General features: G+C 38.0%; 1 protein-coding gene across 12 annotated transcripts in view; it reads left to right on the top strand.

Moving 5' to 3' along the window:
* MAGI2 (membrane associated guanylate kinase, WW and PDZ domain containing 2) overlaps positions 1-17,154 on the top strand; it is a 1,325,358-nt gene that overhangs the window by 1,146,830 nt on the left and 161,374 nt on the right. For 9 of the 12 annotated variants that reach the window (XM_053897618.1, XM_053897617.1, XM_053897621.1 and 6 more), the window contains 2 exons: positions 6,681-6,722; positions 13,762-13,853. In XM_053897618.1, the coding sequence (XP_053753593.1) occupies positions 6,681-6,722; positions 13,762-13,853 (134 nt within the window). The remainder of the gene's footprint in view (positions 1-6,680; positions 6,723-13,761; positions 13,854-17,154) is intronic. The other 3 variants (XM_053897620.1, XM_053897619.1, XM_053897622.1) reach the window with 1 other exon arrangement.

Raw genomic sequence — 17,154 nt, 5'->3', positions numbered from 1 at the left:
GTAAGCAAAGCTCTACCCTGAAGATTTAGGAAACCAAAAAAATCACAGCGCTACTTTCTCAGGTCTCTGGATAACTGATCAGTTCACTCTGCTCCTGGACACGCAAGTATCTAGAAAGAACAAAGCTGCCCTTGGCCCTCTACATGTTCCCTGTTTCCAATTATGAAAAAGTTTCATTCTCTCACTTGAATTTTTAGAACACCCGGAAATATTTTTTTAATGAGTTGGGGGAAAACTCAGTGTATTTCCCATCATCTTGAAATAGGATTTTTTAATGATCATGAAATGTGTACATCCATACAAAAGACCCATATTCAAGATTTTGATTGTGAACCATGCCTTATTCATTTGAATCTCATGCATTACATTTAGGTTTGACTCTGTTTATCCTTGTGTTCCCTGAACTTTTTCCTGGGAGAAAATTCCATGGGGATCAGCGAAAGTATGTAAGGGAATCCCAACCAGAGCTGTCTAAACCAAGCCCTTTGACATTTTCCCTGGCCTGTAGCAATTTCATGGTATCTTCCCTTACAACCAGGTATGAAAGTAAAGAGATGTTTTGCATTCACATTCAAAACTGGGTTGCAGTAGCTGAAGAAGAAAGGATGTACCTCCACCCACAAGCCTCTGCTGTCCGGAGCTACAGAATGTTTGTTATAGCACAGCTGTCAAGAAGTATTTGGATTCAAGTCACCAGTCCCCTGCAAATGATGGAAATTTATCAAATGATGTAAATGCTGCTGTGCCTCATTTGGCTCATAATTAGATTATGCTGACATTTTAATGTGCACGCACAGGACATCTTAATAAAGATGTATCCCTGAAAAAAAAATGTAATGATTTTAAACAAACAAAGACAACCGTTGGGTACTAGAGCCAAATGAAACTGAACATGACAGGTACATGCTTATGAGGGGAAAGCTGGAAATGCCTCCCATCTTCATGAGATCTTCTTATGAGGCCATGGAACCGAAGAAAGAGAGAAGGAAGATTCTTCCAGCAGGCTGGGCAAGGCTTCCAATTTCAGAGCAACAGGCAGAGTGCCCACAGGTGGCACCTCCAGGTTCATCGTCAACAACATCAATCAACAGCAGCCAACAAGGGTGTATGGAACACTCAACACGTGTCTAGAACTCCGCTGGGGACCCCATGAGAGAAAGATCGTGAGAAACAAATTCCAATTGTACAAAACTTACACTGAAATTGAGGACACAAAAACATAGGAAAAACAGTTCCTCAGTGAGACCTGATGGCACAGCCCAGCAAATAATATCAGCATTTTATCATGGGAAATTGTGCAGTAAATATAGACAACAGTTTAAGTGTAATTAGACAATTAGACCTACAGTTTCTCACTCCATGGGCAAAATTGATGCTTAATCAGGAGAATGTCATGTGTTAAATATCTTATAATTACCAAAAATCCCATTCACCCTTATTGGAAAATTCTGTGCAGAAAGAAATTTTTTTTCTAACTTAATTCCATGTAAGCTTTCATATATATATATATATATATGTATGTATATATATATACATATATATATACATATGTATATATATATACATACATATATATATATACATATGTATATATATATATACATATGTATATATATATGTATATATATATGAAACATGCCGCCCAAAAATCCCAAAAGAGGTTTTGACCAATGGGCTTTTTGGGGTTTCCATATTAAGTATTTAAGCATTGACCCTCTGTCATTACCAGCAACTGCCAGAAAAAAAACAAAAGTCTCCCCATCCCCAACTCTACTCAACAGTTTTCAATAATGTTCATGTTTCTCATTATATAATAGCCTCTGTCCCCATTACTTGCATTTTTAGGTTTATTTATTTATTTTGGGGGGAGGGGGAGAGAGAGAGAGAAAGAGAGAATCCCAAGCAGGCTCCACACTGTCAGCACAGAGCCACATTCAGGGCTCAAACCGACCAGTTACCACAAGATTATGACCTGAGCCGAAGTCAGACACTTAACCGACTGAGCCACCCAGGTGCCCCTACTTGCATTTTTTTTTTATTGAAAGCACCATTTCATAGTGGGATAAACCAGGCTATCTCTTACTTTTTCCTTCTCTGTCCTTTTCTCATGACACTCATGAAAGAAGGGATTCTTTGCAATCAAGAGGAAGGGCTTACATTTTCTCATTTTGTCCGCTAATCTTAAAAAAAAAAAAAACTATTGTTTACCATTTCTAACCTTGAAAAGCAACTACTTCTAAAGGCACTCACTGCTTTTCCCTCCTCCCCTCTTCTGCCATTCTTTCTTGATATGTGATGGTGTCACGTATTTCCGACATGGTAAGAAACAATTTTTTAACAGCCTACATCCCCATGAGACTACGTAGGGTGACTGCACATGCCTGTTTGCTTGAGACAGTCCTGCTCTGTGTCATCCTGGCATAATTATTAATAGCTTCTTTTTCACTCTCCAGTTTGACCTCCTTTGAATGATGAATTATATGGTTTTCCTTTACTACATAATCTATTAAAGAAATAGTCATCATTACTGTCTAAGAAAAGTATATATCTAAACGTACAGACCATGAATAAAAATTTTAATACCCAGTCAGATAAATAATTTCTTTCAAGTTAATTTATTTGGCTGACTGAATTCTTGCCCATACATGTTTTATTCCTCATTTGAGGTAAAGACGTATGTGGTAGCTTATCTAGCCAGACTCCCAGCAAACTCCTTCCATACTCAGAAAATTACACTTATATATAAATCTAAAGCATGATAAACTTAGTACTAAGAAAAGGTAGCAAGGCTTCACTCATGTAAGTATTCTGCCATGGAGTTCTAGTTTTCATCACAGGTAGTAAATCAGATGCAACATCGCCATCATCACAGGACCAAAAGGGAGAGAATTTTGTCTGTCTTCCAGCTCCTAGGAGAGATCATGCTTACATAACTGCAGAACAACAGCTGTCATGACTCCTCCTTTTGATGCCAAGCAGGGCAATACAAAGTGCTTCCCAAGAAACGGGGTATGGCTTCCTTTGGAATCTTATAAAATAAAGTTCTGGTCATGCTCAAGAACTTGGTGATTTAGGAATGAGAGCTCTGTCTTGTTCCTTCACTTTGATTTAAGCCAGACTTATTGCAAAGGTTTGTCTCATCATCCTTGGTTCACAGGGCCATTTCTTTCTTAAAGGAGAATTTTTTTTAAGTTTATTTATTTTGAGAGAGAAAGAGAGAGCAAGTGAGGTAGGGGCAGAGAGAGATTGGGAGAGAGAGAATCCCAAGCAGGCTTCTCATTGTCAGCACAGAGTTCAGTGCGGAGCTCACACTCATGAACCATGAGATCATGACCTGAGCCGAAATCAAGAGTTGGATGCTTAACCACAGACTAGCCACCCAGTTGCCCCTCATGGGGCCATTTCTTGAACAGACACCCTACTGCAGCCTCAGAAGCCAGAGCAAGAAGCAGATGAAAACAGGAAGAGACAGAGAAGAAAAATCCCTGTTCTTTGAAACTCTTTCCTCGTGATTCTGTCCTTTGGTGTGAACCCAAATTGAATTATGATGGAAGTTAACCAAACTTTTTTCTCTTCACATTGAACCTTGTTTATTATAAATAAACAATTTATGAGGTACAATGTCTGGCTTCTTTGCAGTAAGACATCACTCAAATGTAGGATCATAAAAGTGTCAGGGATCCGTATGTTATAATGTGCCTTATGGTGGAACCTCTTTAGAACACAAATTCCTCTGAAATTTCTTCAAAAAACTCACACGATCAATTTTTCTTTCTGGAAATTAGGAAGAACTAACTCACAATAAGCAGTGAGTATTGCAGAGAGGGTAGCAATCAGAAGGAACCACAAGAGTTAGAGCATAATGGAAGAACAAACTGGTTTTTAGCACTATACTTGAGAGGAAATTATACTTTGTAGCCAGTCAAAAACGGACGGCTGTATTTTTCACATCCATGGCTTTTATCCTACCGTTTTGTTGTTCATTGTTCATTGTGGAATTCTTTCATTGTTCAGCATTATAATGCACGTATAACTTATGGCTAATCACAAATGAGTGGTTGTATTTCTAAATAATGGTTTTTCTGCTGCTTTCTCCGTGTTATTAGTCAGCAAGGGCTGTAGTTGGCACTATCTTCCATCCTAACATGAGAGCCACTTGGAAAGATAGGGTAGTGTAAAAATATTATCCACTCAGTGCACCGCATGGGTTGAGACTCTAAATGGAAACATGGTGGAAGCCACATCACACAAGGTAGATGCACAATATCCAGAGCTCCAAAGCCTGTGCAAGTGCTCCCACTTCAGTCTTCTGGCCTCCAGTCCCCCTTGCCAATGTGATTACACACCTGATACAGTCAAGCTGGAAATGTCAATAGGTTTAGGAAAGGTTCCGATACATCATGGATGCCATAGCTTCAGGCAGCTGTTAAGTCATCCTGAAAGGCCACCTTGCCTTCCTAGAGAACACCCCCACATCTGAACACTGCTAGACCAAGCCCTGGCCTCATTTGCTTGGCCATTGCTGTTGTCCAATGGCCTTAATGTTCTTAACAAATGTTCTCTGGTGCACTATCTTATTTTAGCGAAATATTAAAATAAGATGATATGTAAATGTTAAGACACTTTTTATCAATGACTTTAGCATTAGAATCATAAAAGACTAGAAAAAAATTAATAACATTATCATTTAAAATGTCCTCGACTGTACTCTGAAGGTTAATTTCCTGCACCTTTTTCCCATGGGAAAACCATTATTGCTGTCCTTAGTATAATTTATGTTACGGCTTAATCTGTGAAAAAAGATTGCCTTTCAGCTGCAGTTCTAGTATATCACATTACGTGTCACTTTGCAGTTATAATATATTGATAAAGGAGATTAGTAATTCCAGTTAAGCTGTGTTTGCCATTTTTAATGTGTGCTTTTTAATTTGGAAATCTAATTTAGGTATATTTAGGTAGCTTTGTAAACAATTATGGGAACATTTATATTTCTAACAGGTCCCTTTTAATAAAGAAAGTTACCATGACATGAGCCAAGTAATAAAGAAAGGGAAATAAAAGTTAGGTTAGGGACACGTTTTTCCCATGTATTTTAGAAAGTAGATCCAGTCTGATAGATAATAAATGTATTTCATTCATCAGTTTAAAACTTAATGTTCCTAGAATCAGGCAGAGGATAAAAGTGGAGGAGGGGAAGGGAGAAGTAAACTCTAAAATCAGTCCTTGACTGAAAGTTATTTAGTACGTCAACGCATTTTGCTGGTAGCACAAGTGAACAATGCAATCCACAGAACTTTCATGAATAAATATGAGACCATCAGGGCTGCAGTAAACTCAATGTAATCGCTGAATGGCAAGTAGGTCCTAGTGAGATTATGATAATATAAAATGCCAATTTTACAACCAATGGAAGCTCTTGGAAGGTAGCAGCCTTCTATCCGTGATACAGCTCTGTCTTTCTAATGAAAGGACAGTTCTCAATTTATAATGCTAAGCAGTCCCATTACACATGGAGGATTTTTAAGAAATAATGATTCTCCTGGAAAACTAATTTACCTTTACTAGAAGACACAGGTTACATGGCAGGGATGGTCATTCTGCCTGGAATGAGTACGATTAGCTGTGCAGGATGCAGTGGGGAGCACCTGTCAAACCCAGAAGGTAGTGACACTAGGCCTTGTCATTGCCCTCAACAGGCTTCTAGTTCATTTTTATTGTTGAAGAGTGTAGAATGCTGTCTTCGAAACAAAGCTCAATAAGAAAGCAATCAGAATTTGGTCTATTTTAATTTTTATTAATGTAATAATAAAATACACATTTTTATAGTGCCCCGTTTTTAATTATGTGTATAGTATTTTACGTTCATGTCCACAAATTTTATGTCATATGTAGCAGAGATAACATCATAATTCTCATGAAGGACTTATATTGCTAACATAAACCAGTTTAACTCAACTGCTTATACATAACTTCAGCTATCCAAATAATTGTAAGTATCAAAATATTTGGACTGATGGACGTAAGTCAACACACTCATTGATAGAATTTTCCACTTTTCATTTCAGTAATGTGATGACACAATATCTTAACCTGATTTTAAAAGACTTCTTCAGTTTGTGTATAGTTCAGGTTCTGGATTGACTTTACTTTTTTTTTTAAGTTTTTTAATTTATTTTTGAGAGAGAGAGCATGAGCAGGGGAGAGGCAGAGAGAAAGGGAGGGAGAGAATCCCAAACAGGCGCCATACTGTCAGCGCAGAGCCCAACACAGGGCTCAGTCTCACCAACCATGAGATCATGACCTGAACGGAAATCAAGAGTCAGATGCTTAATCCACTGAGTCACCCAGGTGCCCTGACTTTACTTTCCTATAAGCATTCTTATGATGAGAATCAAAGCTTAGTTTTTGAAAATGAGGATTTTTTTTTCATTCTGATCTAAAAGAATTCAAATTTTTCTATTTTGCATGCACATAAAAGAAATACATTTATAGATATATTCATATACATAAAACAGGGTATGTCCTGTCCACTAACTTCCATGGATCTTAGAGAAACAAAATCATTAAATTTGAGCACAAGGTTGGGGGTGAGTTATAACAGCAACAACAAAAAAAAGTAAAGATGAATTTTAAATTGCCATAAATGAATTTCGATTTTAATTCCCCATTTTCCCATCCAGAACAAGTGCCACCAAGGACCAGTTTCCGAATGGATTCCTCTGGCAAGTATTCTTCAGTACTCACAGTCCTGTGAGTGAAACGTCTTCCATTCTGTGTAACAAACCATTCCTCTGAGTAGTATCAGTTTATTAGTATATAATCACTGTGCTAATTTTAGTCACCCACATACACAAGTATTGAAGGTAGAGGACAAGTCCCATCAAGGTGGGTCTCACTGGCTGCCAAAGAAACAAACAAAAGACAAAGGAAAAGAGTCACATCTGTTCATTACTTTCATAAAATGCTTTAATAAAAGACTAGACTAAAAACCAGGTGCCAACAAAAGCCACTAGACTGACTAGATCATGCTGATACAGTAGCTTCTGGCCACAGGAAGCTTCTGGCACTTGAAATGTGGCTACTCTGAATTTGGATGTATGTAAAAATCCATACTGGATTCCAAAACTTAATATAAAAAGAAAAAATAGAAACATATAATATCTCATTACTTTTTTATATTGATGAGTGCTTAAATGTTTTTGATATACCAGCTTAAAATCCATTATTAAAGTTGACTATATCTGCTTTTTAAAGCAGATCGTATTTGCTTTTTAAAATGGGCTACTGGGAAAGTTTAAATTACTTATGTAGCTTGCATTTTATTTATATTGGACCATGCTGGACTAGATAAATAGAAATAATGTAGAGTATCTGAAAAGATTTGCAATTTACATATTTCCAAAGAATTTATTGGAAATTTTGCTAATGTAGATGAAATTATTTTCACATAAACTAAATAGCTATATCAATTTAATTGTTTTAAACCATGCCAATTACAAAATGCTACATTTCAATGGAATTTTAAGTTAGAATAGAATATCATAATTCAAGAGCTTTCAGTAATAATTTACTTAAAAAGAGGGACATTTTTTTCAATCTAATGGTTCTGAAAATACATACCAATTTTGGTTTAGACTAAAATATTTAATGTTGCTATGGAAATGAAGGAGGAAAAGGAAGATTCAGATTTTTTTACTTTTAGGAAGTGGTTTGAACAGCTGCTTAGACCACTGGATTGAAAGCCAGAACACTGAAACAATTGCAGAAAAGAGTGTTTCATAATAATAGTACTATTTCAGGTCTGTGGGCTCACAGCATACATCTCTAGAGTATTTCCATGATGACAGCTCATTATCCATCTCAGCATGTTCTAACACCCCTTGGAGAATATATGTGCTTGAGATCATTTCATTCTGTAAGTTTCCATGTCATTTTTGGGGGGTATGTAGAAAATATGGAAGATGTTGCTTAACACTTTGTCCTCAAATAATATATAAAGTATTTGTTTAGCTTGGTCTGAAAATTTTTCTATGATTATTCTTATATATTGACTATAAGGTCCTTGTAATTTTGAAAGAATATCTTTTGCCCAGAAGGAAAATGAGACCTAGTAATTACAGTTGCAAAATGAAAGTAGGATTTAATTTGAAATTCTAAATCTCTGTTTATTGGCCACAGCAAGTACATTTCTTGAAAATCTCAACTTCCGAATGTACTTTACTTAAAAACAAAAGAAGAAAGAGAAGAACCACGTAAAAGCATAGATTACCTTGATATATCTGCACAGTATTTCTACATTTCAAAAAATACACATTAGTTAAAAGAGAAAAGGCATAATACAGTTTGCCACCATGCAGTCCAAATTTTCAGGGAAAGAACCAATCCAAATATTTTGCTAAATGTGCATACAAGGTATCAAAATATTCTGGAAAATCATGACTACATCCAAAATAAATGGATCTCCCATACCACTTCTCACATTTAAAATATGTCCTTTATGAAATTATGTGTCATGATTTTTGACTCAGATATATTTAGCTTAATTATAAGGTATTTTTATTAACTTTAGCTGCCTATGATGCTTAGGTACAGAGGCAAAATTGATAGTTGGAAGTCCTAAACAATGTAATTATGAAACTAAGTGCTAACTCCATAGTAGAGTAATGCTGTGGTTTATCGAGTATACTAGATTGGTGAGTATCTTAAAACAATTAAATTCAAGAAACATTTATTTAGCAACTCCTACAGGCTGTGCATAATGAAATACAGTAGATGATAAATGTAATTATGCCATCATCAAAGAAAAATGATCATGAGAAACAATGCACCCGTAGTCAGGACTTTTGAATGGACTTCTCCCAAAGCCAAGAGAACCAGGGTGTGGAGTATCACAGAAATCACTTCCAGGAGAACTTTCCCTGTTTAGAAACAAAAGAAATCAGGGGGCATAAGGGATGTGTCAACAGTGTCAAATGAGGCACAGAAATCAGTAGGAATGTGGAAAGAGAAAATGACCATTTGATTTGGTCATTAGGATGTCATCAATGACCTTAGCGAGAGCAGTTTCAGAAATGCCAACACAGCTGGAGCCAGACTGGCAGGAGTAAGTCACAAATGAGAGACTGAAGATGGGGAAGTAAGACCCCACTAGAGACTACTCATCCAAAACAGAAATGGGTGGGACGAGGAGGTGTTTGGTATGGGGAAATCTGAGTTTATTTTACAGCTGAAGGAGAAAACCAAACCGAGTCGGAGTTGACTTCTACTAGAGCTAAAATGTGTCTGGCCACTTTTACATTACCAAAGGTATAAAGGAAAACAGTAAAGAGAAGGCATTCTTTTAAAGCAAAAATGTATTAGCTACCTATCTGGTAATATTAGATTCAAGCGATAGAAACGACTTAATTCCTATTTAACTCATTCTGTATCTGGAGTGTATTGAGAGTTCAGAAGCCAGGGACATATTTAACAACCATCTTTGATTCCTGATTCCTTCCTCAACCTCTTTCCTAGGTCTCTTTACAAGGAAAAGCCAAACAACTAATGCTCTTTCCAGCAGGAAAAATTGAATGAATTCATTCTCTGTGCCAAACTGATAATAAGCCCATGGTATTTACATTTTAATTAAAACATGAAAGGGGATTCAAGTACCAAAATTTAATTGACATGTTTGCAGCATCCCATGTGCCAAATCAATCCTTAAAAAATGCCATTCTTTGCATTTTTGAAGCTTGAATCCATTCATAAAATTAATCAGTTGTGTTCAGTTACCCATCCTTTTCCCTAAAACTGTGCACAAAGTCATGTCTTTCCAAAGCTAGACCAAGGATACATACAGCTGTGAAGCTTCTGGAGTCTTAGTGAAAAATAAGAAAAGCAGTTTTTGAAATTCTGCTTTTCCCTATTATGAGGGAGTTTGTCCATATACCTGGATGTGGCCACCATTTGCTACTTTTAGTACTATTAGTTTTTTCAATATTAGTGGGATCCCAGGATAAGTTAGGACTTGTAAATTCCATCTGGGTAGTTTGCCACAGTGGTCAATGGAAAGTTACATCTGGGACAAATGTCTTAAGATGATTTACTTCATAATGCCTGAAGATCCTGGGACCCAGCTTCTAAGGGAAAAGCAACAGTGGCCAGAAATGGCCATTGAACACACATAGCCAAAGAGTATTCTGCCTCTCCCCAGTCTAAGCAATGCCTGAGAATACCCCTGACAGTTCTGCAAAAGGGGCTGAGGAAAAAGAAGGTAAACAAAGAGCACAGGAATAAAATAAACAAGAAAGCAGAAAGAAAAAAAAAAAGATGTCAGTGGGGCCATGTTTGAGTGACATCCAAAGTGACCCAGGTCCCACCAGGTGTCTACCAGACTCCTTCATCAAACAACCTTCCAGGTGCATGGTTAGCAAACCAACAGAAGAGAGAGGCGATGATTTTTAAATTCTGTCACAGTGAGGTGAAGAGCTGGTCCCTGGATTTCTCTGCTTTAAGTTCTTGCATTAACAGGAGGAAAGGTAAATCATGACACAGTAATTTTAAATGTGCCATCTGGCCAGAAGAGCAGCTAAAGGAAAGTATCAGAAACATCATAATCTTATAAGAGAGCTAAAAAAAGTAGGGGGAATAAAAGAATAATGTCTCTCAGCTTTGTGTATATAATTTTAGTTATTTTTTAAAACCAGACTTAAAAGGATGGGGAAGGCAGGGGAAGAAGCCAAAGAAAAATTACCTTTCTAAAAGCTCTTATTTTCCAAAAAAAAAAAAAAAAAAAAAAAAGTACTACTGCCTTAAGGCACAATCTATCATTTAAACTTTTTTTCCACTTGACTCTTTCTCTAAAGTTTCTATGTCCTGCAGCCTCTCAGTCTATGTTCAAAATTAACAAAGAAATTTTTAAAAATCATGTCTGCTGGCATACGTCTCTAATGGGTCTCTCTGCCTGTGTCTACATGTTCATGTACCATGAAGCTAGCCATCTCTGTCTGTAAGAATGGAAGGTGCAGATGATACAGCTGGCACATAGCACCCCACATTTGAAATCAGAGCAGTCAGAGCAATAGTCAGGAGATCGTAATGTCACCAAACTGCACACAGAGAATAGGGGGAGGAGGATAAATGCCGGTCTCTCATCTGTTCTTCAAAGTTAAATAAAATTAACCAGCTAAAATCTATATTTTTTCTACTAAAAATAAGAGTCCTGAGTCATTCATTAAAGAAAAGCTTTCTGATTCCTTCAGGACTTACAGCATCCTCTGACACAAGACAACCCCCTTGTCCCCTGGCATGTCTCAAAATTGTGTTCCTGGGATTGCCATAATTTCGGCACTTTGGGCAGGGAGGGGGGGGGAGTTTTATTTAGCAAATAAAATGGATTGCATAGTAAACTGCTTTTAGAGTTCCTCGTGCAATATGGATTGATGCTGAAGCCATTGGAAGAACAATTTCCCACTTACCTTACTCACCAATGATGCAAAAATGAAAATATTTATAAGAGTAGGTGGAACATTCTGATTATATAGTGTGTGTGTTCTCTTTGTATTTTTTATGGTCTCTATTTATCTTTCATATGATCTAGAGTCCTGTAAGTGTAAAGTTACCTAGAGAAGAGATTACTGTGAACAATCGCATCATAAACAACTAAAGATTTCTAAAATCTTGGGCACTATCTGTCATCTTCCCATCTCCCCTTGCCTTTATCCTCCCTTGGGAGGAGTACCCATGCTTGCTATTATTTTAGAGGGCTATTCCACCTGCCTGGAGTCCCAAAGCCCCAAAGGAGCACACACTCCCAATATGAGATTTCATACATGATGTTGCAGACCCCAGGAATAAACTAAATTCAAAAGCCAATTGTGACTTGTAGAGTATAGGGCAAAGTTTTCATCTTCCTTTTGCCACCCAGCTGAATTCTTCTAAGTTCTCATCTTTCAAATATGAATGATAATACAATTTATAAAAGATGACTAATGGATGTGGAGGTCCAATTGGTTCATCTTTTTTGAGTTTTATATTAGTCATTGAATGGAAAGGACTTTGGTTATATGTGCATCTGCTCATGAGAGGGAAGGAATGGTCATGGATTCTTGCACAGTATATACATATATACAAATGTACTTTGGGCTTGACTCAGTTTTGTTTTGTTTTTTGAGAACACTAGCACAATCAGCTTATGCTTACATTTCAGAAATGAATGAATTTCCTTTTGTATATAACTGGGAATGCATAGCCCATATTGGAGGACACCAGGGCAAGCCCAATATCATTGTGCCTTGTTTACTGGATCACTGCAGCAGCCCCACTTACTATAGAGCCTAGGAAAGATTTGCCTGGCCATCATTCACTGAGTCTCTCTCTCTCAACTCTGACTATTACTATATATCCAAGTAGGTCAGACACAGCTTCCTGTGCCACGAGGATCCTTTTCTGAAATCCCATCCCAATTTTCAAAACCATCCTGTGTAAGCAATTTAACTTAATACTTGATTCTGTAAGTTATAATACTTCCTTTAAACCATTAAGGCCTAGGATCACTAAATACTACTTTTTTATATTTTTTTAAATTTTATTTATTTATTTTGAGAGAGAGAGAGCATGCAAGCAAGAGTGGGGGGAGGGACAGAGAGCAAGGGAGAGAGAGAATCCAGCAGGCTCCGTGCTGTCAGCACAGAGCCCAGTGTGGGGCTCAGTCCCACAAACTGTGAGATCATGACCTGGGCCAAAATCAAGAGTCGGCTGCTTAACCAACTGAGCCACACAGGCGCCCCAGGATCACTGAATACTTCTTAAGCAAAGGATGGCATTAATAAGTATTTCCCAAAGTTGCTAATCATTCATTGGCATCCTAACAATGGCCACAAAAGTATGCGCAACTCAGTCATGATGGAGACTTTACCCCCTTGAGAAGGATTCAAAGGCCCAAGGGTAAAGGGTAAGCATAAATCACATCCTTCTTAAAAAATCAGAAGAGTTCTTATTGTTTTACTTTATGTTTACTCTAAACTTGAAAAAATTGACATCCAGAGTGTCCCAGCTTATTTCTAAGTGCATTTCTGTTCTTTCAACTAACTGCAGAGAAGTATCTCTCTTCCAGTTTATTGTGGATATATTAGTGTAGTAGTAATAGTGAAGTCAGTAGTGAATCTCCTCGTGGCTTCCACATCTTAAAATGTTTGGGGAGATACGAGTTCACTCAAATGCCCAATACAGAAAAGTTTAAATTCTATCTTTTCTAATTTTTACCATTTAAAAAAAGACAAATAGGCATATGTTTGTATCTCCCCATCCCCAACACATACTAAATTGGATGTATCAAGACATGAGCAGATATTAGTAGATCACTAGGCAAGACTGTACCAGGTAGCTCCAGGATATTATCTTCTGCTCTCTCGGATTTCTGAAACGATCATTCTAGTCAGAGTCAACATCCTCAGAGTGACAGCCAATCTTTCTGAGAGCAATCTGAATGCTCTCAGGAAAATAAGGAATTATAAGACGATCATTTTTTTTTTTCAGTCAGGAAATTTGTGTGTTCTTTCTGCCTATGGTAATACTCTTGTTTGGTCACTGTTAATCCAGAGACTACCTAATTTGGGAACATTTTGTCACCATATTTCTTTTTATCCTCAATGCTCTCCACCAACTCTAACAGCACTCTCATTAATCACATCCATGAAATTAATTTATCATCAGTGTGTTCAGTTTCTCAGGGAGTGGGGAGGGGACAGGATTCATCACTCAATGGGATCTCCTTTATGCCAGGTCCAGATTATAAGGAACTGGATGTTCACCTTCGCAGGATGGAGTCTGGATTTGGCTTCAGAATCCTCGGGGGGGATGAGCCTGGGCAGCCGGTAAGTTGAAACTTCTTTATTTCCACACTGTGGGCTATATATTTTATGTGTTTGTGCATCAGGGGAAATACCACCCACTATGACATCTAAAAGAAAATCTTCGAGGACTCAAGAAGAGTTTGAGGTGTGGTGTGTTTTTTTCTTGCTGTTTAAGTTCTCAAAACATGTCAGTGTTTTCATGCCAATAAATCCTCATAAGTTAATGTACATACATTAAGAGGGGACATTACTCTCCTTAGAAGGGATTGAATTCCTCTTGGATATTTCAATTATTTAATTGTATTGGACCCCTGGTCACTCTGGACAGCACCCCATAGGTAAGCCATAGTATGACAGAAGGTACATGTGAAGAGGTGCCTTGGACCAGCAGAATTATGTATGTTTGCAATCCGGACTGCACAGGAGAGAAAACACAGGGATAAACAGAAGCAAAACCAGGCTCAATGCTGCAAAATCTCAGGCAGATTCAAACTAAGGGATTCCCGTGAGATGTTCACAAAGTGAACTTCAATGTTGGCACAACATTGGGAATTTGGGGAGGGCTCTGGAGAAATTACACACACACACACACACACACACACACACAGTCATTATACACCAGAGTAAAAGCAGAAAATAATATACAGAAAACATTGCAAAGCTAGATTAATGAGCATGTATCAAAATATCAGCCATAAAATATTCATTGTAAAAGATGTGTCTTAAATGGTACCCAATATGACTAAGTCAGATTCATGAGAGGTTTGAATAAATAACACCCCATTCCAGCTCAAGTGCCTTAACCCGATCCCAGCTCATGAAAGGGAGTTAAGCTGTAAGCCTCAGTTTCCTCATCTGTAAAATGAGGATTATAGTGCTCTCTCAATAGAGAGAAAGCTTTATGAGAAAAGATGTGAAAGTGAATTTACCAATGAGGGTTATCTGGACTTCCCTACTAGTGTTTTGAAGGAAGAGAGTGCCACAGTAAAATACAGGGCTCAAATAATTTTGGACTTTTATTTATCCAGAGATTAAGTTAAGGATCTCATATCATGGGTAGAAAGAACAAATCTCACTTACATTCTGCTCCCTTTCACAGACTTGTTCTCCTTCTATTTGCCACGTGGTTCTCAGTTTCTGAGGGATCCTCAGTCATCTGGTCAGGAGACATCCTCACTCTTCTCTATAATTCATCTTGCTTTATATAGACAGAACCAACAATAGTGTCCAGTTGCTTCACATATGTAAATATTTAGCCTCCTCGCTTCCACAGGGTATTTGTCTGACTTAGCTTCCTTCAGGATTATTCTCTAACCTGCTCATATGTCTCCCTATTTAGTTTGATCAACAGGATTTAAAATTCCTACTAAGCAGGGACTTCATCTTCCCCTTTTTATTCTCCACTAGTGCCCTATAGATGAATGGTGTGCCATTAGCCAAACTGCAGGTCAAGGTCACAGTCCTCAAGAAAGCCAAATCTGCCCCATATGCCTGACAACAACTGCAATAACTAAAAAATCTGAGGGAAGAATGTCCCTCACTTCAGACAATAGCTGCAAATTTAAGGGTCCCATGGCCTCCTTCAGATTTGATAATTCATTAGAATAACTCATAGAACTCAGGAAAGTACTGTACTTATGATTAGTTTTATAGTGAAAGGGTACATATTAGGACCAACCAGAAAAAAAAGGGGGGGGGCACATAAGACAAAGTCTGGAAGGGTTCCACATGCAAAACCTCCATCATCCTCAAGGACAGGTTATCCTCCCAGCATGGATGCACAGAGGATTGCCAACCAGGGATGCTCACCCAAGTTTTGGTGTCCAGAGTTTTTATTGGAGTAGGAGTGACTGAGTCATTGAGGTGATTGAGCTCAATCTCTAGCCCGTCTCCTTCCCAGAGATCAGGTCGATGTCACAAGATTCAAAGGCCCGGGTCCTCTAATTATGTGGCTATTCATTCTGGTATAGTCAGCCCCCACCCTAAGACTGTAGGTGTGGCTGGCTCCACCCTGAATCATCTCCTTTAGCATAAAGTAACAGGTACTCACCATGAGTCTCCTCATTAGCATAAACTCTCAGGTTCAGTACAAGGGGTTCACCATGAACAACAAAGATACTCCTGTTGCAACAGTCTGAAGGTTACATTTCAGGAAAGGCCAGACCTCTGTTTGGGCTCAGACTAAATTCTTTATTGTACACCCATATGTTTAAAAGATACTAAATTAAGGAAGTAATGGCACTTTAAGTTGATCTTTATAGCATTGTGAGGGATACTGAGACTTTTGTAGAGCATTTAAGGGTAAATCCATTAGAATTCATTATACTTTTTCTAACATAATGCTTCAAACTTACCAACCCAAGGGGTCTCTGCCAGAAAGACGAGGTTCATATTTGTTCCAAAATGCACTGACTAACATACTTTTTTCCACTTACCAATCTGGGAATTCCTTGAAGGCAAGGACCATGTTTTGATGTGTCTATGTCTTCCAAGCCTAGCACAGAGCCTGGTATAATAGATATTTGCTAAATGAAACTGAAGAGAGCCCTCTTCACCCAGCCAAATCATCACCTGAATGTCTCAGAAAAAAAAATCTGGAATTTATATTTTCTGAGGCCTCTAGATCCTATGGGCTCTGTAGAATTAAAACAGCCTAGTCCAGGGATGGTGTCCTGGTAACCCTACAACGTGCTTTGTTCAACCCAGTGCTTTAAAATTGTGGAAAAACAGCTAATTTCACATTTTTAAAAATTCAGATTTCCATAATTCCTTGAAAGATAGATCTAGCAACGTTAGGCTTATCTTTCTCCACAACAACAACTGGCTGGAGCTATGTCGTGGTCCCTTTTAGACTGAACATGGCCACAGCTCCCAAGACCCCCTTTTGCCTGTGTTGCTCATTTAGTCTATTGTCTTTGAGATTCCCAACCCCAGAGGACTGGATTTAAAGGTGAATATTTTGTACCAAAGGAATCTTCAGTCAGGGCCAGATCATGGTTTTTACAAGCCCTAAGCATTGAACATGTAATCAGTTTCCTTCCTTTATATATAAATACAAATAAGAGATTAAACTATGAAATGAATGTAAGGGAAATAAAGTTCCAGCTCTTTCCATGATCTTTACTTACTTCAATACAGTCTTTGAAATGTAAAATTCTCACTTTGCTCGAACCCCTCCCCCCGCACACACACAGGCTCATGCTTTGTCTGCTTTGCAGGTAAACTAGCACCACACTCAGGAAATATTTTCCTCAACAGTCTCTGCCTCCCCGGGGGGAGAAAGGACTGCATGACAGTTCACAGGGAAGGCCTGGTCTCAGCT

The sequence above is a fragment of the Panthera pardus genome, unplaced genomic scaffold (assembly GCF_024362965.1).
Source record: "Panthera pardus isolate Hobbes unplaced genomic scaffold, ASM2436296v1 HiC_scaffold_8, whole genome shotgun sequence".
In the NCBI taxonomy this organism is placed as follows: Eukaryota; Metazoa; Chordata; class Mammalia; order Carnivora; family Felidae; genus Panthera; species Panthera pardus.
Note: the sequence above shows the minus strand (reverse complement) of the source record. Positions and strands in the feature narration are given on the sequence as shown.